Here is a 24,772-nt window from a genome sequence, read left to right as displayed (position 1 = left end):
CGAACACATGTCTAGTCACCCTTTTTCTGCGTAATGGTTCTCTTCTATCTGCAGTTAGAACTTGTTTTAACGGAGTGCTTTCTAGATAACAAAACTGCAACTAGAGTACGCCTACAATATTTAACTATAAAGTTCTTGAATCACAGCTATAACATTTATTACATAATTTCATCAATGTTTGTGAACATTATCAAGATGTTTGTAAAACGTGTTCGTTTGTTATTCCACGATTGCTTACATTCTTGCAAAACATGTGTAACACACGTGCATGTCGTTAGTTTTTGCGAAAGAATGTTACGTTTCTCCATTTTTGTACGTTTTAATCGCATTTTGTCGCATCTCAAATTCTATACATTTCAAAATTCATTGCAAAACGTTTCATTGCTTCATTAACCAATTACTCGATACGAGAGTTCACGTGCATACGTTAGAAGAAAGGTTTGCGCGCCACTAAGTCGGTATACGGAATTGCAATTACGATACTAAAATACATTACTCGAGCGAAAATCAGCAGTCGCAAAAGTCGAGCGCGCTCGCGAAGTCATCCACGCACGTAGACGAGATTTTAACCGAAACGTTCTTACGTCCGCGCCCATTGGGAACCCCGTCCACGTAACAGACGGAACTGTTTCGAATCGCGCACGATCTTTCCCAAGAAGCCAAGAAGCGCGCGTTCCTTTCATGGCGCAGCCTCATTCAACAGCGGCGAGCTCGCGAGAACAAAGTCACCGTTGTCCGACCGACGAGTGCTCCCCGTAACCAGTGGGTCCCACACTCGGAGCAGGACACCCTCGCGGATGCGTCCTCCCTTATCAAGTCCGCAGGTGGTCGAGCAACGATCGTCCGTTACTTCGCCTGGCTAATAACTCGAAAGACGGGCCATTAAAGAGTCGGTGCGGAGCACGCACTCGATGCTTGCCTCTCGGATGACTCGTCATCATGAACGGCGCGCGTGTAAGTCGCGGTGCGCGCACACCGCTAGGCCAGAATCGCGCGCAACGATATCGCATACAGCACTGGTACCGCGACGAGAGGGAGGAGAAAGAGCGTACGAGCGAGCTGGTGCGCGAGAGAGAGAGAGAGAGAGAGACGAGTATAGAGAAAAATAGCGAGCCGGGGACAGAGATGGGCGTACAGATAGACGGGCAAGCAACCGAGAGCACGGATCCCGTGTACGTCCGTCCACGTATCCACAGGCGCGCGGACGTGTCCATACAGAGAGAGAGAGCCGAGCGGTGGCGTGCACATACCCTCCTAAGCACAAGCCTAACACACCCGTGGAAGCCCCTTCGGCCGATGAGTGCCGCGTCGCCTCTTGCCCCCCTCGCGCGCTACGCTCCCGCTGTCCCCCTTCGCCACATCAAACAGAGCCAAAGGTATATACTACTCTCTCTCCGGGTTTCTCCCTTTTTCCCCCCCAAAAGCCCTAGCGGATGCCCGCGTGCGGCCCCTTGCGCCCCTTTTACGATCCCTCCTTTCCCTCGGAGAGTTACCCGGCGTCCATCCACCGGCCCCTTCGGTGTTCTGATGGTGACAGACCCTACCTTACCGCCTCCGCTGCGAACGCCGCCGCCGCCGCCACCGCCGCTGCCGCCGCGGGCTGGGGAGGGTCGAGGCGAACCGGCGCGAGGGCGCTGGAACGATGGAAAGGAGGACCGAGACGGACAGTTGGGCGAACGGAGAGAGAGAGAGAGAGTACTGGTGAGGGAGAAAGCGAGAGGTGTATACGGTTAGGGATACGGGCGAGGAAACGAGCGGGAGGAAGACAGAGACGGAGACCAGAAAGGAACACCAGGGGTGAAGGAGAGAGGGTTGACGCGTTCGAGGAGGACCGTTGGGGAGCGAGAGCGGTACGGGTCATAGCAGGGCGCGGCATGAGAGAGAGACGGAGAGGGACGGGGGAACGGGAGAGAGATGGGACGTGTACCGGTGTGTGCGCGCGAGAGAGGGGCAGAGAGAGAGAGAGAGAGAGAGAGAGAGGAAGAGAAGGAAAGGGCGAAACGTGGGGTACGGGTGAAACGTGGAGCGAGGTTGGCGTGGTTGGGGTGAGGAGACGTGGGGGAGTCGAGAGGAACGGCGCGGCGGCGGCGTCGAGGAGAGTAGTGGAAAGGCTGAGGTGGGCGAGGGGAGGGGGGTCGCCGCCGCGTCGCCAGTCGCCAGTTTGCCGTGAGCGCTCGTGATGTGAGGATGTTCTATGATTTCGTCTAGGAGCGTGGCGCTCTCTCAGCACTCGCATTAGGAACGGGGTACGACGCGTTTGTTTTCACGCACTCGCGTGCAACAGGACGAGCGATCGGCCGACAGTTTCTGTGGAATCGGGAGATCGTCGTCGAGAAAAGGAGCCGCGCGACAACCAGCATCGTCCAGCCGCAGTGCACGAACGACAGTTTTCGACAGTCGTCGAATATACCCGCGGCGTGCGCGGGCACGCGACGTGATTGTACGCGAGGAACACGATCGTCCCTCGCGCGAAACCGAGCGCGACCTCTTTTTTTCCTCTTGTTTACTTGTGTGCCACGGACTGTCCGTCCTTGGTGTGTGTACCGCGGACATTCCATACGCCTCTGTGCGACGTTTCCCAAGACTGGAAGGCACTGATTATCGTGCTCGATTCACCGAACAGTTCTCGCGGAACGTTTGCGCGGTGTGGTCTACCGGCGTGTATACGTGCGCCAGTGTATCCGTTTCTCTCTCTCCCTCCCTATCTATATCTATCTCTCACTCTCTTACTCTGTGTAGTGCACGAACCTTTCGATCGACCAGCTGATCTCGATTCCGGCAGTGTTGCATCGGCTCGATGGACTTTATAGGGGCAGCTCGTCCGTGGAGTATAGCGTACGTGAGCGGAAGGCCAAGGAGGTTAACTACGGGACAGTTTTCGTGCGGGTACACGGCCCTTCTTGCGCTCGCACCCGTCTGCGTCGACACCTGCGGTAACCGCGGGAATTTTATCGCGGTAGTTCGCGGCGCCGCTGCGTGGTGTTGCGCGCGAGCTTAAAGTTCGCGGACTGTGCGCGCGTGACGAGGACAGTGCGCGCGGTTGTGTACTCGTCGGGGATAGAAGGAGACGGAGCGCGAGTGTCGGGGAACAGAGACGGGACTAGAAGACGGGACGAGAACTCTGAGAAAGTTTTGCGAGTAAAACGTGCCACCGAGACGAACTCGAAACATCTCCCTCGCTTCTTTGCGCCCTCGTTTCTCATCGCGATAGATTTATATATATATACGTGTTATCGTTATTCCGTGGACGGGACGAACGAACAAGAACAGAGAATCGAATAAAGCCAGTGGAACGAGAGAAAGAACAGTCGACTGCGTTTTTCTACCGCAGACAGATACGCGGTTTTAGGGGTGCGTCAGTGGAGAACTCGTCGTAATCTGACAGAGAGAAGAGGCGACCGGGAAGTAGGAGACCCGAGAGCAAAGAAAGAAAAGGAAAGACGGTCGCAGCTTCTTAGAGAAGAAGAAGGAAAACACGCGCGCCAGGATTGAATATGTCCGCCAAGCGAAAGGCCACTGCCATCATGCAGCATCACAAGGTGAGTCGACCTATTGCCAACCGTATCGCCACGTGATCGGACTTTTTCTCAACCGTGGCGGGGAGTCTGTAAATCAGCCGTCGATGCGCCGATCTGGTAAAAACTCGCCGTTCGGAGTCAAAGTTTAACTCGCGGGCTAACGGCTCGAGGTTCAAGGTTGTCATTTTCTCAGTCTTTGCTCGCGATGTATCCCCGCGTCTCTGTGTATAATCACACCAGTCCCCGCATTCGTCGATGAGTCGCGCCCGCGATAAGAGGATATACACACAGCCGCAAAAGTCTGCGTGCGTACACCTACTGGATTTCAAATATTTAAAAGGCAAACACGGATTTTAAACGCTACGGCCATCGATACCCTTTTACCTGAAATTAAACGCGCGATCTCGTACATTTTTGTAGAATCGAGAATATCGCCTCTCAAAAGTTACGACGGATGTATTAAACTATACAAAATTGATCATTACAATTGCATTTCTCGTTATTGGAATTTCTGAAACAGAAATAACAAACATTATGCGTAATTACTAACATGTTCTTTACTTTGGTGTTTATATCGGTGTTTATATCAGCGATTTAGTTAGGACAGGTTTGATCATCAATTGTTCTTTCAATATTTGAAATCGGTAGCCGCGCGCAGACTTTTGTTACCGATTGTATATGTCGCGGCAGCGCACGAAGGGGAGAAAGTAGTATGAAAAGAGAGAAATCCAACGGGCTGCGGGAAAGCTTGGAAAATTGGAGTTTTCCGCCGGCAGACCGAGCGTTTCGTACCCCGTGCAACTCATTATATTCCCGCTGCACTCTAATTTTTTCCCTCTCCGCGATTTTTTGGAGTGGCGCGCGGAGCGGACGAAGCCTCGGTGGTGGGGGGAAGATGAACCGCGCGCGAAAGTTTTAATTGAAAGAGTTACACGAATTTCGTCGACGGGGTCGCGAGGGTGTACGCGCGCGCGCGCGCGCGCTCTCACTCGTCCTCGCGCACGCTCGCGGAAAAGTTGCGAGGGTAACACTTAACGCGTATTGACTCATTAACCGTTCCAGGCGCAGTTATTCCCGATTTTTGTTTTTGCCAACTACTCTCGGTACCGTACGCTTCGACATACGCGTATCTGCACCAATTGTTGCTCTCTTTTCCCTTTTGCGTGCTATATTGGTACTTTTGTATCAGTGGAATGTTCAATGATAGTGGAATAAGTATTTCAGGCTTAATTTCGTCTTAATGTATAGCTGCTACGTATCTTTTTCTTACAATGAAAATACCTGTTATTTTATATTTGTTTTCCATTGAAATGTGAAAAAATGTGGGAACGCATGTTAGAAAATTGTAGATTGAAAATAGTGTATGAAGTTGGTAGTCTATGAAAACAGCAGTATTTGTAATCTTTGCTGCTCGAAAAAGGGTTAGCATAACGGAGATTAAGTGGAATGAATCATCCCCCTAGAATAGATGTGCACTGAGTTCATTTAATTTTGCATTTAATTTTATAAAAATAAGAAAAACATTCTTTGTAATTGTTTGGGAGTAAATTGTGAATTTGATTAATTATACTCCATCTTAAATTTTGGACGTAGACCAATATAGTCCTGTTTGTTGCAACTTATAGCCGTTACACATAATTTCATACAAAGCAAGTCGCAAATTAGCACACAGAACTTTGTACAATTAACCCTTTGTACCCCAGCTGCATTTACATTTCACTTGGCACTATCAAGTCACGGATATGTAGCTGTACAATATTGCAATGAACAACTACACTGAAGAATTCGAAGAATTTTCATAAAACGTGGACTAATTTATTAACAGCTACTTCCATTTTTCATTAACTCTAAGCATGAGATTCTAACTTTTGAAAATCAAATAACAGCATACCAACGTATCGATTTTTAACGAACATTTTATTTTAATTAATATAAAAATGCTTGCCTTAAAATACAATTCTTCAGCACGTATCCATACGAAAGTACAAGAGAGCCTCTCATTTTACTATACAATACACGTAACAATCGTTGTTTAAAACAAAACAACTGTTAACCAGAATTTTGCTTGCGAGAGAAAAGAATCGCCACTGATTGTACACAATTTTTCATTTCGATACGATATAGATAAGAACTACAATCATTGCCACAAATAAACCACTCAGCACGATGACGCAATAATAAAATGCGATAGTGGAGAGCAATAAACACACGAAATATTATTTAAAAAAAATATCAGTGAACTAACACTTTCAAGTTGTGTATAATGAAACTCCATTGCCCAGCTACAAGAACTCGTGGCATCACGGAACGTCGACTAAAAACCGTGCATGCGAGGATATCGATCATTAAAAAGAAAAGTATTTATATGTACGTTCAATGAGACAGCTTGTACACATTTTTTAGTTATAGTTTGTCAGATCCATCTACTCTGATCTGTCTTCCTGCCATTATAAGCTATTAACGGTCAAAATCGGTTTAGCGTTAGGAAGGTAAATCCTGATTTCTCGTTTTACGTGTAAGGGCGAGCGTATTTATGCAACTTTTAAGTTACGTGGCATCATAAAGGGTTCACAAGGCGAGTACTGATTTTCCTCGTTCGATTACTCGCGTAAAATAAAGGTACGAGAAGGGGTAGGTTTAATAGTAGCGCATTTACTGGTGGCCCTGAACCTCGCCTTTTACATACATAAAATGTAAGCTTATTTCATGTTTTCTCCTATATAAGTATACGTTTTTCTTCTTTTTATGCGTTGGTACGTAATACAAAATTTATAATCGTAATGGTTACAGTAATGGAAGGGCGTATAAAAACGCAAGATGATGCAAAATAATATTTTCTATCCCAAATATCCTCTTTCTTAAATCTTTATTTGATACACACCATATACATATATTTTTGCAATTTTTTTAAATTGTAATTTAGTATTTTTATGCTGAAATTTTTAGCCTTTCTGTCCATTCTATGCCCTGATTTTTTGTTTTAAATACCTATGATAATCCGGTATCGTTTTGAATTTCTCAAAAATTATATCAATTTCGCCCAAATTCACGATTTCTTAAGCGAAACGTTCACAAATTCAGTCGATGCGCCGAACAGTTCGAGGAAGAACGCATAACGCCCGGTTTTCCAAGTGACGACATTGGGATCGTGGAAGTCGGCGATGATTCAATCGATCAGATCGATTTATCGCGGGACTTTTTCTGTTCCTCGCGCAGATTAAGCCGCTGTGTATCTTGCACGAAAAGATAGTCCACGGTTCGCGTTTCCTGCGCGCTCGTTCGGCACGTGTGCGATTCAAGAGTCTCGTTGGCTATACAGGCGGATCGACGTGCAATCACCGTGTGTCATTCGGTTCTGGCTTCGTTAAATTTCATTATACGTACCACCTGCTTCTAAACGTATTGAGATACTCGTTCGCACGTAATCGATGGCATCAATCCTAAATTTAACTCGTTTTGTATTTCGTGGGAGACAATGTCTGCTTCAATGAGTAATTCAGCAAATAAATTGTCGAAATCGTTAAAAGAATTATTTTGCATCGTTTAAGAGAATCGAAAAAAGTTCAAAGTGTATTTTAAATGTGTTTTAAGCATTTATCAATTTGGAGGAAAAATATTTCTAATTAATATAGTCAGTTATTAGAACAAAAATAGATATTTAATATACCACAAATTATTGTGTCATAATTCACGCAGGAATAAAATGAATTTATTTATAGAATATAGGAATAAAATCAGTTGAAAAGCAGCGCAAAATTGGTTTAAAATGCGTTGTTTACACGGCAAATACGTAGCGATTTATAAACATTTTAATTCTATTAATGTTTGGGTTATTTTAAGTTACGTGGCCGTTAAAAGGGCGTCGATCGTAACCGAGGGTTATTTCATTATTATATTTGCATATTTTCGATTCGTTCCCCGGGTATCTATTCTAATTATTCGTGTCGGGGGTAATTGACGCGGAAATGTAATTTTAAGGGTGGCGTGTAGATAGGGTGACCGCAACATCGTTAAAATCTGCGATTAATTGCATATGTTCTGGATGAGAGGTTCGGGGAAATGTTTTGGAAGAACCGGAAGAGGCAAGGAAAAAAGCGAAGCGGGGATCAAAAATAAAAATATCCTCCTTCGATAACATGTTTTTCCAAACACTTTCTTGTTTCCACTATTTTACACACTGCGATATTCTCTCTTTACTTTTAGCTACGATCTTTTGCGCTCCATCGATCGTTCCATCGTTAAACATTTTTTTTCGTTTCAAGATTAATAATTTTTTCATCCGAAGCTATTCATTTCGACAGGAATATCGTAACTTTCATTTTATACTTTACCTGTACTTAATCACAATTTAATTTTATAAATGAAAAAATGGTATTTTACAATATACCCATTTCTTGTCACACACATAACATACACAAACTCCAAAATATATTGCACTCACCATGACAACTAGGTTATGGATATTTATGCAAATACATCTATCCTTATAAACAAAGCTACACGAACACGGTCTAAATTAAGATTTCTTCTAAATGTTATAACCCATACTTTCAATATATCGTATATTTTTGCATGCTATTAATATTCCTGCGCTTTTTGCACATATAAAATCACGCATAAATTGGTGCTCCGCATCCCCGATCTATTAACAACCCGTACCAGCGTGTGTACATAACCTTAAACAACGATTAAAAACAAAAAGTATAAATTTAAAAAGACCCACAAAGTGGCGAGCGGGTTCAATTTTAACCAACCACGATTTAAAAACGTTCTAACGTTCGAAAACTTATCAATAATTTCTTCCTGTCCGACCACCCGTCCCCCCCTCTGACTGGCGCTCCAAAATGCTTTTATCCGTTCTATCGAACCGTGGTACAAAATAAAGGGCCGAGGTAGAAAATAAAATTGGTCGAAAGCGATCGTAGCCGGGATATATTCAACCCCGTGAACTCCATTAGCCGATCGATCGTCTGGCTGCATAAATTAATCCCAGCGATGCCTGGCGTATTTAGCACCAAAAACCGTGCGCCACCATCCCGTCAGCCACCGCGGCGCTGTAACAATGATCGATTCGAAAAGTGCGCCGGTTCCGCGCCGGATCTTTCACGCCGCCGCTGCGCCCTTTTGTCCCTGCACGGGTGAAACGGCGAATTTCGAACAATCCCGATGGCTCCGCCGTCCAGGAACATTTCGCTGGATAATTCAGGACAAAATCGAGCACGAACTATGCACGAACTGGGCGGCGAATGTTTTGGTACCGCGTCCCATCCAGAATTTAACTGGACGGTTAGGTTCTGTCGGACACGCTCGGATCCATTTTTGTGCCGTTTTTCAAGCGCGTTTTTCTGCCGCGTTTATGGATCGCGAGAGGGGCTACGTAGACGCAGTTTTGGTGCTGGTGTACGATCGATTTCTGTTAATGATGAATGGACTGTTCGCCGTGTTTCAGAGCTGCCAGGAACGGTGTAATTCTGTGGGAAATGCGAAAAATGAGAATTGATTGAATGTCGAGGGGTTGGAATTTTATCGGGGGACATCGCTGGAATTTTGTTTCACGCGCGCGGTGCTGGTGTTGCTGTTGGTGGGCTTTTAAAGAGTGTTTGAAGAAAGCAACGGTTCATTTTGCGGAAGTGAAGTAATTTCGGAGCTGGTCTGTAATGTATTTTCGTGAACCAGCGCACATCAATCTGCGCGCACAAATTGGGGCAAAAATAAATTCGGGCTGCTGGTCGATCGATACTGAAAAGTCGACGCGTGAAAGGTTCGAGCGGGCTGCTCTCTGCCCGAAATGCCTGAAAATTGTTCTTCAAACAAATTGTTGATTAATGTAATATTTAGAGGATTTCGTTTTTGAGTTGAAACGATTCGATCCATTTTTTTACTGTTCAAGCTTTGGCTAATAAACTAAATACAGCTGTGCGAGAAAAATGATTTGATAATTGTTAAAGAAAAGTTGAGTAACGTTAAAATTTGTAACGTTACGTAGTACTAAATTAACTTGATATGGGAATTAATTTCGTGCGTTGGTATTCTTCAGGATTACTCCCCTTCTCTTTCTCATTTTCTGGATTTCATTCTACCCTTTCGTTCTACGCACTCTATACTTTAATATTAGAATATTCTCTTTGAAATCTTGAAATGAAGTTGGAATTAAAAATTTGATTCATTAATTTCATCAATTCAATTGATTTTTTTCGAAATGAAGCTTTATATGTACAAAAAAAGTAATTCTTTATTTCATACTTCTTTTTTAATCTAGAATAACCACCTATTAATTAAATCATCCGTATTATATTCATTTACCAATTAGTCAAGTCTTCCTATTTTCTCCAAAACAAAGTTCAAAATGAAAAAAACTGTAGTATCTAATAACGTTAGTAATTGGTTTAGCATAAATTTGATTTGCCACCTACACATTTGGAATTGCATAATTTAACAAGCCATAGACGAACCACCACCGTCCGTGGATCATTAATGGCGCTTAGTCCGACGTCTGCGCTCTCCAACCATAATTGTGCATTAGTTTAACGATAAAACAAAATATAGCAAATTATCATGAGGGTCTGACCAAAATATCCGCCAGAGATCGTTAACGACCCGCATGCCATTAACTGGTCTAATTTGCATACCATTTTTAAAGACCCTCCAATTGGAGGCCTAGCAAGGTACACGCGTTATACTCTCTCGCATTCGATCGAGTCCACGAACTTGAAAACCCCTCGACAGTTCCCCCCGCTGTCGCTCACCCAATTCTTGCGAACTCCGCTGGCGGCAACAGCTACGAACCATTCTCAGACTCGGTGGCCGGATAAAACGAGAACGAAGAAAAAGAAAGGGAGAGCAAAAATAAGGACAAATGGTCCCGGATTGAGGAACGATCGGGGGCTGCCGGCGATCGAACGGCGATGCAACACATGATAAACGGCGCGGAGGAGGCGCGAGGCGCTGGCGCGACGAAGAGGGCAACAGTAAATACCGGTGGCTGGTTTGCTTGCAGGCGCGCTAGTTAGATCGATCCGATCAGAATCGAACCGCGAAAGTCAAGTTGGAGTTGAGGCAGGTTCGGGACGCCCGCGTCCTTCTCGCCCCCTCTCTGTCCCTCGTCGTTCGAACGCCCTCACACCGCGATCTCCTCGCCCTTCTTCAACTAACGAGGCTGTCTCGCTCCGCCGCCTCTCGTTTCTTCTCCTTTCCGCTGTCGTTCACTGAATCGTCCGTCCTGTTCGCGCCTGCGCCGCGCTCGCCTCCCCCTCGATCTCCTCCTCGCTCTCCCTCGAGGTCCAACAGGTTATATTTTTCCAGCTCGCTCCCTCCGGCCGTCTTCCTACGCCCGTCTTTTTCTCCGTCCCATCCGCCGCCTCGCCTCGTCCTACCGTCAACCACTCCTGTTTCTCTCTTTCGGACGCGTACACTCGCCGCGGCCAATCAATCTTCCCTACCCGAGAGAGACTCCCTTTCGTTCGCTGCCTCGCGTCCGCCGCCGCTTAAGCCGGGAGCAGAGCCTTCTTCCCGCTACGTTCGAAACTTTTTCACGCCTGCGCCCAGCCGGATGCGCGCCCGCCAGGGGAACACCCGGCCAACGCGCACTCGGGCTTCCTTTCTACTCTGTCGATCGCGCCGCGAACGAGGTAATTAGGAAGGCACGCGGAGCATCGCGCTACTTCTGATCGACGAGATTCGGGGCTGGGGTGGCGAGACGCGAACGACGCGCTTCGAGAATTGCCAGCCTTTCGGCCCCTTCGGATGGTGCGAGCTTCGAGGTGCGCAGAGTTGAACTGAGACCACTGGTTCGAAGGGCGATGCGATTCTTCTTTTGAAAGTTTGCTTCGGTTTTGTTGGTTTACATTTTTCTGCACTTTTTGCTTGGCTGTTATTTAAGGTTTTGTAAGGTTTGCAAGGTTTTGTGCGAACCAAGGTTCTGTAAGATTTGTAAGGTTTTGTGCGAACTGATGCATGTTAGTCTATTATTAATGACTTAGGAAATTTTTCTCGATTTTTCTTTTTAATAGAGATGATATATTAGTTTGAAGTTAACTAGATTTTAGTTTATAGTTTAGTTATGAGGAGTCAGGGATTGGATAATATTTATACGTTCGCACTTTGATGTGAAATAGGATATAGTGGCAATTTGAAGAAATTCATTGATTGTTGAACCATTGTGTCCCTCGTATTATTCAGCGCAGTTAACTTCGTTTAAATTTTACAATTCTACTATTGGGAGAGTTTCAAACGAAATTAATTCGTGTCATTAACTCGAATTATAATATCTTTAACGCCAATGAATCCAATTTATTAGCTTCATCTTTCCGAATGTAGCATATTTAAAGCCATTTCAATTGTACAGGAAGTGAGTTACCGGATATGCACGAAATCTATTATAATGTTGTCTTATTAATCACATTAAACTCTATAATAATGTACATACACATACGTGCACTTTTCTGCCTAATTAACAACATTTAAAACTTCTATCAAGTTCAGTAAAGATTAGTGATAGTTGAAGCTGTCTTCTTACGACACGTGAAAATCAAAAATCTTCTTTTTCTCTTCCATTATCATGAATTGAATATATATATTTTAAACATAACATTTTTTGCATATTTCGTGTATCTTTAAACACATACGATCTCATGTAAAAACCGCGAGCAACAATTCTGGTCCCGCTTGTCTCGCTAATAAAAATACGTGATATGTGGCGCGATCGACCAATTGGAAGTCACATCGTTTCTCATTGGACGACGCTGGTTCGCGTTAGCGAGTTCTCTAAGGCCAGAATCATTCCTCGCGTACAATATAATTGTTGTACGTAAATAATTTCGCGGAACGGGTGATCATCGATAAGAAATGTGCAAATAACGTAATAATAATTTTTAAAGAACTTCTTCTTCCGTTTATCGCACTTTTTACATCTCGAATGCAAGCACATTAAGTCTGATTCACACAGTTCGTTCGGTTGACGTAACTCGATCACGTTCCGACAAAAACCCACGAGGAATATTCAACATACACTTAACAGAATCACTGGTCTCAGGTAAATGACGCATGGCTTAAACTTCACCGTGCAAAAGTGTCGAATAACGTTTCGTTTAGCCGACTACTTGCCACTGAGATACCTTATGGCTGATTCACTTAGATGAGATAATAATCTGTTAGACATCCCACGACACCACGTTTGTTCCCTCTTCTGTGTCAAATTTTTTATTAAAAACGAAAATCTTCATTAAAATCTTCATTAATACCGCATGCTTTTGCCTAAGGTTACAAATTACAAAATACAAAGTGCACAAGTGTAATATCAGCATCTAGCATAATAATGTCTGCGCGCAACCATATTGAATCTCGTCAATGCGTGCGAATTTTCAAAGTAATTTTTCTCGGAAACGAAGCCACAAAGGCAATTTTATTCTTCACGATTTTCGTCTTCTTTTTAGTAGAAGTGTTCGCATCGAGAGTAGTTCGTTAGTTTTAGTTTCTAGAGTCACTCTTTAAAATTTCAGCTATGTACGGCTCGCAATGATACCATTTAAAAATATTGCAGTTAATCTACTGTCTGGTCCCCCTAAATGACGTAGAAACGCGTACGCGTTTTTCATTTAACACGAATTGGATTAGAATGGTAGATTCGTGGCGCGTATTAACCGCGGCGTTACTTAACGAAATTATTACCCTTTATGTTACTGTCCGACCGCTATCCGCGGATATGGAATTTTTAAAAAACCCGCGGAGGTGCCCCGAAACGCGTTTCGGTGCTTTAGAAAAATTATCGAGATAAATTCTCGTGTCTCGTAAAAGTTCGTTGCTTGTGCTGCGTTATTAATGATATATGTACTGTACCATATATATATAATGGGGAAGGTGGTAGTTAATTCATTATGGCAAAGGTAGGTTGGCAATCTAGAATATCTTTTTCGTTATACCATTTCTAATAATTCGTTTCGCATGATTGTAGAATAATCTAATGCTTCTACAAATTTTGTTACCAATTAAGAAATTCTATATAATAATACTAATCGTATATATATTTTTTATAATAAATTGCTATATTTAATTTTGATACTCTTCCAAAATATCCAATTTTTTATCCGAAAACAATTCATTCTAAACTTTCAACAAGAATCACTTACTATTTATGAAGAATTATCTTTTTTTCTGGTTTATTTCAACCACTATAGCGAACCACTCAGTCTGTGACGAGGATTGATGGCGTTTCTAAATTAGCAACGTGTGTATTCATAAAATGGTAGCGCTCGCAGTCCCAAGATAGCAATCACAAGTGTTGACAAAATTGCTACATTAGCGATTAGCAAATATTAATATTTGTTATTACGAACGATTAATATTTATCATTAGCAGGACCGTAAAATAGTGAACGGTTATGAATGGAAGATCGCTGCGTCAGCGGCCACGAAATAATGACCCCAGAGATTGCGAAACACTATTTGCACGCATGCGTATCGGGCGTAAATACCTTTTCTGATTGCGGTACGATGACATTTGTGGAGCTTTATTAGTTGTGCAAACTGTTTTCTACGTTTAACATTTACAACCACCGAGTAACAGTCGCTATTACGACGCGATGATAGCTTTAGAATTGTAAATAGTAACAAGCATACAGCGGTGCGGTCCCATGGACGCTTACATTTATACGTAAAGGAAATACTTACTTACAATTGTATCACTTTTCTGGCAAGTGTAGCCTATATTAAAACATCATTCAGAAACAAAACAGTAAGAAGTAAATATATCATAAAAAATAAAATTCTTCAAACACCATACATAAAATATAAAAAGTAAATATATTCTAAAAAATAATAAAATTCTTCAAACACCATACATGAGATATATATATATATGAGTGATCAACAAGCATTAATCTTGGAGCCACTGAACAATCACAATTAATAACTAAAAGTTGTTTCGCATTACCAATTTCCAGACGGTATCATAGTTAAGCAATTGTTGCACGATCAGTTGGATTCATCATCTGAACTCACCAAGATCCACGCCACATGTTAATTACTTTACTGTAGCACGCATTTCGCAAATATTTTTCCAAACATCGAAAAATTACCTGCGTTTTAAATCTCGAACGTCACGATTTTCAATCAGAAGTTATAAAATTTCATTAATAAAATGATCTGCTGGACCTCAATCGAGGAAATACAGGAATATTCAGATCGATACGACCGTTTTTTCCCTCCCAGTGATCGACATTCGGGAATTCACGGTCTGTCGTCGTTATTGTCGAGAGTCGAGTGGCAGCGGCATATCAAAATGTCTTATCGACGTCCGCGGTGCGTCGACGATAATACCAATGTATCTGTCACGGAGGAGCGCATTGAAAAATATTTAGTCGATGACTGGGTGCGCAAGTATGAATCAGCCGGTCGAACCACGGGGTATGGGGCAGAAAGATACGCGGGGGATTCCACGGTGCTGCGTTGCTCACAAATGCGTAACACCCCCTTAACGCGCACGCGTTCTTTTGCCTCACTTCCAGACGCTGATTAATGCGTTGCTTTTTATAGTGGTTGGAATAAATAAATCTGTCACATTTTGTGTATTTCGATTTTTTCGAATATTAAATACTTGAAGAAAGTAGTATATCGTGGAGAATGTCATTTATCGCGTCAATTATACATTATTTGCTTCATTAGGTTGCTACCATATTTTTATTTTATCAAACGTGAGTTAATTTAACGTAGATCTGAGCATACAACATTATTATACTGGTTATTGTAATTAAATAGCTAGTACCTAACCTAATATATAATATAACCCCAAGGTTTCTAACATATAGAGATTTTAAACGATTATTCAACTTTTTTCTGACAAAAATTGCAAAGACAAATATTTAAAGTATTCAATTTTCAAGTATTTTCGAAAAAAAGAAAAGTTGTTCAAATGATCTAGTTATATCGTGCATTAGACATGTTTTAAGCAAAGATACTCACTTTGATTGAACAATGTTAAGAATTATCCAATTTTAATAAATCATGTTACACGAAGACCACATTATTAAAATATGCTACCATAGATAGTCTGTTGTAGCTTTCACGCAACATTACACTAAAGAACATGCTTTCACAGCATCCTATTAAAAAGGGTTGTATATACAACTTTCGCAAGACAAGACAGCTACGTAGACTGGCTCATTATCGGAAACAGGAACGAAAAATTCTCACGATACGAGTATCGATGTCAGGATAACACAATACTCGCGCAAATACGTTTCTGAGTCGAACCAAAAATTTGACTGGTACCAACAAATGGATTACGGGGCACGATTAGCGCTCCCCGTTGTGTTTCAGCCGAGTAACGCGGCAAAAGTTAAGCCGGATTAGCCGAGAACGGACGAGGTGTTTAAAAGGAAACAGCAAGAAATGTTTGTAACTCGGACGCTTTTAGCGTACCTATTATTCCCTGGCTGTTCGCGATGTAATATTTACTCTGCGCCCTTGCTGTTCGCCCACTTGTATCGCGGATCGTATTTATTCGCGTCGTTATTCTTTGGTCAAAGAGTGAAGTAAAAAAAAAAAAAAATGGCGCGCGTCGCGCAAGGACGCGCGACGCGAGAGTGAAAAATATGGGGCACGAATTTTTTTTCTCATCCGTGGAGACGTCGCGGATTTCTGGGAGCGGTGATGATGTACGAGCTGTCAAGCGTTCGATATTGTTTATGGCGGGTCTGCTGATTAGCGAAAGGATTTAATTGCGAATCACTTCTGCCCTTCGAGATTATTATTATTTCATAAGATTTTCTAAAAATTAAGTATTTGGAGGAAGCAGTATTCTTTTGAAAAGTGGACCAACGAAAAAGTAGAAATATTCACCTATTTTTTGATAAAGATTATGGATTTTCCATGAATAAACGAAAATTCGAGAATTTTAATAATATAGAATCATGCATCGAATTTTGTAAATTAGTTTTCATTATACTTTCAAATGACTGTATCTGATTTCATTTTTTATACGCGCACATATCGAATATTCATGATTGTTGACAATTTTGATGCTCGAAACTGAGGTGTTCGAGATTCAATTCTCTTCGGCTCTTGATATTCTGCAGACAGAATTGTTTAAAGGCGGGTTTACACGGTCCCCAAAGCTGCAGAAGGCACGTCTGATCTTGGGGCGTTAATGAGGCGTGTGATTCTCTCGTTAAAGGATTAAATTACTGAACGTGGAAAGTCGTGGCAAAAGGCTGAAGGTTTGGCATAAGGGGTTTCGTTCTGTAACGACGATCTCGAGGACTTAATGGAGCTTGTAAATGACGGAAAATCGATTTGCGAGCATAAACGTTATTTTTCTGAGCCCGCTTTCTCTGTGTCGTGTCACTGTCCTTTTTTTTCGCTTAACTAGGGTCTTTTTCTCTTCATTTTTAAATTAAAGACGGAAATAAATCCTAAAACTGTTATGCTAATAATAATAAAATCTATTCACTTAAATAACAGTATGCCATTTTCAGACTTTCATTCAATGTTTTATATTGGACAAAATAATTTGTAAATTAAATAAAAAATTTAGCAGAAACACTAGCAAATCTTTTTCATATTTATTCAAATTTCTTTTTTAAATACTTTCTATTTAAATATAAATTAATATATAATTGAAGTATAATACTAATTATATAAAATACTTTTGATTTTAATCTCAAGATGTGCATACAAGAAATTCAGATTTTCTGTTATAATTAAATTTCTAAAAAAATACGAGAACGAGTTTTCATTTTTATTTCCATCGTACAACAAGTGTCCACTGTCTCGACAAGTTTCTTCGTGCAATATCAGAATACGAGTACATCGATCGAACGAACAATTTTATTATAAAATGGACACCTGTCCTACAGAAGCCCACAGACTGCCTCAAAGACCCACAGAGCCAACACACGAACGCGCATTTGCTCTAATCATTCTATCCACGTATCGTATCTTCAGCTACTCGGAAAAGCTACTCCCACCATCGACATCAAAGTCTCCAGTTTATCATTCACACGATCGTTCCCATTCGTTCAGGCAATTAACTCACCTACATACGAGTCAGCATAGCGTGCAACTGGCGATGGGCGTACCTTCTGAATTTTCGACCAACTATATTACATGCATACATAATACACATTGCCACTAAACTAATTATCTAAACATCAAAAATCCATTACTATTAATCGTACAAATTGTTCTACAAAAACGTTACACTGAACTCTAACTATTTTTATTCAATAAAATATTGAACAGAAACAAACAAACAAACATTTTAAAAAACTATTAAATTTGAGCAATCTTCGAACCAGTTCTTTGGGATAACCCAATATATTACATGCATGCATAATACACATTTACGCTAACTAATTATCAAAAATTCAAAATCCATTACAATTAATCACACAAATTGTTTTACAAGAACGTTACACAGAACTCTACAATTTTGATTCGATAAAATATCGACCAGAAACAAACAAACATTTAAAAAAACTTTGAAACTCGAGCAATGTTCGAACCAGTTGCTTGGAATCATGCAGAAAGGACATTTCTCGCCTGGCGATGTCCGATCGTGGCCACAATTTTTCCCGGACAAATTCGCCAGCGATAGAAGGGGTTCGAGCAGTCGTTGGTCGAGCGACGCGCTGCAGAAGACCAGGAGGAAAGAGTTGCGGAGCAAAGGGTGTCCCGCACCCCTCGTATTCCCAGGGAGATAAGGGCCAGTATGGATTTCCCATAAGATCAGGTACGCCGGTGCCTGGAGTCGACAATAAGGCTGTGCTAGTGTGCTCGTTCACTATACTCGGTGAAAGGGAATAGGGACGTGCCAGGGGTAGAAGGGAGGGGTAGTGGTATCCCTTCCCTTGGCCTGTTTCGAGCCACCCCAGTACGTACCCGTCTCTAGGCCTGAAAACAGGCCTGTCTTCCTGCACCACGTACCGTACAACGTTCCAAATGTGTATATATATGTACATCCTCTCGAATATTTGTCCTCTTTCGTAATATTCTGTGGTCCAGGGTGCCTGGATGATCGTTTGAGGTATCCTGATAGGGGATGAGATAGAATACGTCCTCTTACTATCTAGAACTAAGAGAAGTTGGGAGTAATTGTTTAACCTGTGTAACAGGACGAAGATGATAGGGTGGATTTTGTCGAGAGTGGCTTTTATTTATGCGAGAGGTTATGTTTGCCTTGTTTGTTAGTAGGGTTGTGTCTTAAAAAATTGACTTTTCTGTATATTCTGAGTTTAAGGGTGCAAATATACATTTTAAAATTCTCTTCACCTTGTATCCAGATTGCAATTTCCAGATACACAAAATAAATTTCCTAAGTAAAATTCTAAATGAAAATAATCGTAAGAACTCTGTAACACATCGATATTTCTACAAATCCATCGCAGTTACATTAGAAGTCGAACCAAAACCATACATTTCCCATATCGAAGGAAACCCTTCACCGTACCACTTATCGTCGACCACGTCACACAGAGCCGCGTGAGACGCGTTTACCAAATTTCTAAAAGTAGCGACGCAATCACCAGGGGCTTTTATTCACGTCCGCGATGCGGAATCCACGTACAGAGGGAAGGCTGGCTCCGACCCCTTGCCAGCAGACGCTACCCCCGAAAGCGGTCGCAGCCGGTGCGTTCCAAAAGTGTACTCCTCCGGTAATGCACTCGGGGTTGGGACCACGCCCTCCCATCCTTCTTCGCCGAGTAAACCGCGGCCCCGCGTTGTTCACGTTCCAAGATCGTCTCTAGCCCTCGGCTCCTTGGCAGTCGCTTTGCGGTTACCTTTATAGTCCGTTCGGGCCGCGGTAAAGATTCTGGGTTTACGTACCGTGAATTCCGCGCGCGAACTATTAATAGTCGGCCCGATCTTGGGGGTCGACGTTGGGCTGCGGCTTTTGTGAAATCTCTCTTCTGGACGAGTTTTTCCGTCTGCGAGATCCGGGCTCGAGGTTGCGCGCCCGTTTTCACGGGGGCTTTAGAGCTGGGATTTCATTTCTAGAGATATACACTGTATAGAGAGAGAGAGAGAGAGAGAGGAAGAGAGCCGTGGCGCGCTGCTGCTTTTCTCGGATATTACCCGTGTTCTTCTGTGGATATTGCCTTCGTAATTTGGTACTACGTTACAATGTGTTGTTATTAAATGTAATTAAGTAAATTGGCGCGAATGGATCTGTTAATTGATTATGGTATATTTTGTGATGTTTGTTTAAAGTTTCTGGGGATAATGTTTGAGTTACTACGAAGCATCGAAATAAGTGGTTTGTTGTCTTTTTTTTTTTAGAGAAATTTTATAAATATGGAATCGTTTTTGTTATAGCACTCTGTGTATTTTGAATAACAAATAGCTTTGAGATACATGATGCTACAGCTGAGTAGCAGGTTAGACAGTCTTCGCCATAAGTGTTTGCACATTGTGCAAGCGATACTTATTTACACATGTCCGTGTTTAGTCTTGTTAGAGCCGTGCGTTATAGCTTTGCTCTTGGAAGATAAGTTCATCGCGTGCATATTGAAAGCCGTAACATTGACTTCACTTTTAAACTCCACTTCGATCTCGATACTTTCTACACCTTGTATTGTAGTATATAACTACAGCATACCCCATAGAACACTTTAAAAAAAAATTACCAACTATATTAATAATTACACAATTTTTTCTTCGCGTCTAAGCACAATATACATCAACCCAATAGAGCCACCATCACATTTATGACAGAACCATCAAGGATTCGCCATTACACGAAACCCCCTAAATTGAATATTTCTCAAAATTCAAATAGACTACACTCAACCACCTACAACGCGATACACTTACAACACGGTATCCATATAACGCAGAGTCAAAATTGTATGCATCACAAGTTAGTGCTCTAAGAACGCAATCTTCAAACGCAGAACAAATCAACTGATTTCTATTTTACACGCTCCTAACTTTCTTATAACGCACTACGAATTAATCGCGTCATACAAGGGTTGACTATAATAATTACACAATTTTTCCTGCAACTCTAAGCGTGCACAAAGTAAATATGCGCCAACCCAATAGAGCCACGATCGCACTTACAACAGAACCAGCCATAAACAAGCAAGGATTCGCGCGATGGCGAATCCTTGGTGGGCCAGCAATATCGGCGCTGCTCGGATCAGAGGAAATGGAATTTCCTACGGTGCCGTCGCCGTGGCCGTCGTCGTCGTCGTCGTTGGCCAGCCTGATGACGGGCTTATCGGTGCCGTTCGTCAACCGGCGCACACTGACGCGCACCGTTCGGTGCCGTAGCGCTCGCGCGGCCGGTGGGCGTGTGCGATAGCGAGGTGATGTTTGTTGCTAGCTGTCGGCTGATTCAGGGAGCCATCCGTGTCAAGGTACACCGCATCGACGTCCACATGCAACGTCCTGTGTTCTTTTTCCACCAGTCACGTGCACGAGCACCGACAGCTCCGTTTCTCGCCTGCACACAGGGTGGCCTGGAGAATGAGGGCTCGATTCGGGACGAAATGGGAAATATTACGCGCTGATGGGAGATGTTTGACCCCTTTGCACTCGAGGGTGCCGAAGTGAAGCTATTTAAAATTGATCTGTAAATTCGAGGGCTCTTTAATACAGATAATGCAAATAATTTTCAGTTAGTAACGGAGGGACGAAAATAAATCATAATAACTTTGTTTATTCTTATATTTGTTTATTTTGGTTATGTAACTGTAAAAGAAACTGTTAATTTTACGGATACCTTCTTTTTCAAAGGTTTAAGCTATTTAAAATTGATCTGCGAACTCGAGGACTCCTTAATGGAGATAATGCAAATAATTTTCAATTAGTTACGTAGGGACGAAAATAAATCACAATAACTTTGTTTATTTTGTTAGAGAATTAGGAATTAAATTTGGTCAAGAATGTTTTGTTTATATACCTGTAAAAGAAACTGTTAATTTAACGGATACCTTTTTTTTCAAAGGGTTAAAGAAGAGGAGTGGTTTTAGGGGTAGTTGAAATGATCGCAGAAGAACTTAATGAGACTCTTTACTTCTGTAGACATAAGTGTTGGTTTTTTTGTTTTAGAAAATTGTTGTTTGCCGTACAATGGTTGCAGATGTACAGTCGGTTGTGGAAGTTTAGGTATATGGGTTTAGAGATATTATTGGAGGGTTGTGATATTTATTTTGGTGGCTGAATGTTGGTTAAATAAGCTCCGATTGGTATTCAATTTTTTATTGTTTAGTTTATTAGTATCGACGCTATATTAACGTAATATTATATATTTATAGGTTATTTACATCAATTAAATGGCAAAATATCACGATCCTTTGCTAAATCTGACAAATTTTGATAAATGTCTATGCACAGAAAAAAGTCGAATTTTCGGTTTATTTACATTCTCGCAAAAACAAATTTGCAAAAAAGTACCATTTTTTTAGGCACTCGTGAAATTTCACCTGGCAAGCAAGTAAATATTCATGAACTTTCATTTCATTAAGTATCTAAAATTGTTGCGATCTACGCAAGGTTTTATGATTGACTGTACCCATGGTTGGCTGGCAATCTTTATTTTCGAATCGCTCACGGGTGGGTGGGGTATTATATTTTGAAGTTCATAAATGAACTTGGATCGCGTCTAAAGAGTTAGAAAAATGGCATCGTTATCTGTTATTACCTTAAATTATAGCTATCGTTCGTTACCTTTAAGGTGTATCATTAAGTCGTTACACTTGAGACGTTCAATTGGAATGTACAGTTGGCAGGATACGATGAAGTGCTTCCCCGTTTTTATGGCCCGTAATGATACCTGCGTTTCGATATTGAATATTTTGTAAATACAATTAATAGAGCAATCTTTTTATCAGCGTCGTTACATTTTAATGAAATGAGTGAGCACGGTGATTTCTTTATTAACACCTACTCTATCCTTCGTTTGGACGGGATTCTATTTGCAGATGAGACAAGCAATGACAAATGGCAATTAAGTTCCATTATGAAACGTATATGTATTATTCAGAGCGTACTGGAAAATTATTACGAGTTTTGATAATTAAAATAATTTATTCTGGGATCAGATAAAGTACTAAAATAATTCATTTGCGATTATTAGTTATTTTACATATGTAAAATAATTATTTTTTGTTCAATAATATCGGATTAGAATGAATGATTATTTTCTTCTTGGTGTTGAATTAAAATTATTTCTTAAATCCAGATTGAATCATTTTTAACTGAAACATATATTTGCAGATATTTGAAAACTCCAATTTTAACGAGCAATTATTTATTGAAATTAATTATCTTAAATGAAACAAGTTAAAAAGTAAATATTCATTCTAATATTCCTATCTCATAAATAAATTTAAGCAACAGGAAGCTCGAATTATTACTTATACATGCAGTATGTTTCACTTAAATATCTAATATACTTTTTTTTAAACAATTTCAAGAGATAAATCTCCAATAGATGGTCTGTTTTACACCAAACATAACGATAAACCTTTATATAGAAGCAATCAATTAACCTTTTCACCAACCTGTCTATCCAAGTCTTATACCAAATCATGCAAAAGATCTACAAATTTCCAATTTGGCAACAGAATTATAAAAACTGTTTCACATTTCTCCACTTAATGTCACGTACTTCAAATTCAATCAACTTAATGATGCAACAGTTAAATTTGACAGGTAAAAAATTGCCAAATGCGCCAATTTCTTCTGGCACGAGCTCGTCAAAATAAGTTCAACTGAAAATGGCTCGGTTTCAACCCTCCGACCGCCGTCTCGCGGCGAGGCGAGGGCGGAAAAAAGGGAAAGTCCTCGAGCGGCTCGAACGATGAATGGATTACCCGCATCGAGATAATTCCGCGATCGCCCCCGAGGAACGGTTGCGCCTCGTCTTTTTAACCGACGATTCTATTAGCTGGGACACGCGATTCGCCGATAAATTACGCGAAACGCCGCGGCGCGCCGGAAGGAAATTACGCGGCGATCGGGGGCGCAGCGGGAACCCGCTGGTTTTCTTCGCCGTTGCGAAAAACCGTATCGACACACGGAATGCAGCCGATCGATACGATCGCGCCGCTGGTGACATTGCGAAACAACGCCTCGACCTGTAGCGTAATTTTAGTCGCACGCTCGACCGGTTAATTAGCTCGACCGTGAGCCGATGAATTACGATCGTTTCGGGTTCGAGCCGCTGTTCCAGCCGAAGAAATCAAAGAGCACAGCACGAGGTATCGAGGATAATCGCGATCGACGCTGGCTCCGAGCACCAGTTATTCAAAAATCCCGCGTTTAACCTAACTTTCCTTGGATTATCGCCTCGTAATTACGGCCTATCGTTTGCTGGTAATATAAATTGTATCGTGGTGGTTATGGAGTTCGTGTTTCTGGAGGGAACAGCTTTTTTTAGGAACGAGTTCGACGATTTTATCGGTCGTGATGTAAAGTGATTGTAAAGTTAGACTGAAAATGGTTGGTACGACATTCGAAATTAAATTTTAAATGCTTCGTGTAGGTTCAACTTCTGTTTTTTCATCAGATTTTGTTTTTCTCGAGATGTCTCCGTTATGAGTTTACCATTCTTCGTTTTCTTTTAGAAATGAAAAAAAACAGTCTTTAAAGTAGGTTTGTAGACCGTTTAAATAGTATGCACACTGTGTTCATAAAAAAAAGTGAAGATGAACTTCAAAAAGGTATTTCAACAATCTTTACCGTTAAAATATAGAATTGATTGGCTGTCTAATTTTTTGAATCAAATGATTAGACATTTTATGTATGAAATAATCGAAGACATTAATCTGCACGATTCGCGATGCAAATACACACGAATTAAACATCGATCGCCACCTAACTCTCACGCTTTCGCGCCAGTAACTGATATCTATGATATAATTGCCAAACTCCGAACAAGATTCCCGTCTGGAGAATTGAAAACCCATCGGCGAGCCGCGTCACCGCGTCGCCGAGAAATTCGAACGATAACCGAATTATCGTCGGTTCGAAGGTCACCCAATGGAAATCTACCTGACCTGCCTCGTGCATAATTCAACCGGGCTACCCTCTCCGTGCCTCGTGGAATACCTACTCGCTGACGACACTGTACGTAACCCTCGAGAGCCGAAACTGGCTAACGACTGCTGCTCGAACAGCCAGCTCGTTACCTGGACACCATAAACAGCGCTTAAAAGATACGTCGTGCAAATTTATGGAACGCTGCTCCTTGGATGGCAATCCTCGATGGGTGCATTAAGGGATACCAATGTGCTGGAGGGTTGTACTTACGCT

The 24,772-nt window shown here is 41.8% G+C and overlaps 1 protein-coding gene across 3 annotated transcripts in view; it reads left to right on the top strand.

Moving 5' to 3' along the window:
* Positions 1–3,267: 3,267 nt before the first annotated feature.
* The window catches only part of LOC143429771 (nucleolar protein 4-like), a 119,727-nt gene continuing 98,222 nt past the window's right edge, over positions 3,268–24,772 (top strand). For all 3 annotated transcript variants that reach the window (XM_076905538.1, XM_076905537.1, XM_076905536.1), the window contains exon 1: positions 3,268–3,539. In XM_076905538.1, coding sequence (XP_076761653.1) covers positions 3,495–3,539 — 45 coding nt within the window. In that variant the 5' untranslated portion in view covers positions 3,268–3,494. The remainder of the gene's footprint in view (positions 3,540–24,772) is intronic.

Source organism: Xylocopa sonorina, chromosome 12 (assembly GCF_050948175.1).
Source record: "Xylocopa sonorina isolate GNS202 chromosome 12, iyXylSono1_principal, whole genome shotgun sequence".
In the NCBI taxonomy this organism is placed as follows: domain Eukaryota; kingdom Metazoa; phylum Arthropoda; class Insecta; order Hymenoptera; family Apidae; genus Xylocopa; species Xylocopa sonorina.
Note: the sequence above shows the minus strand (reverse complement) of the source record. Positions and strands in the feature narration are given on the sequence as shown.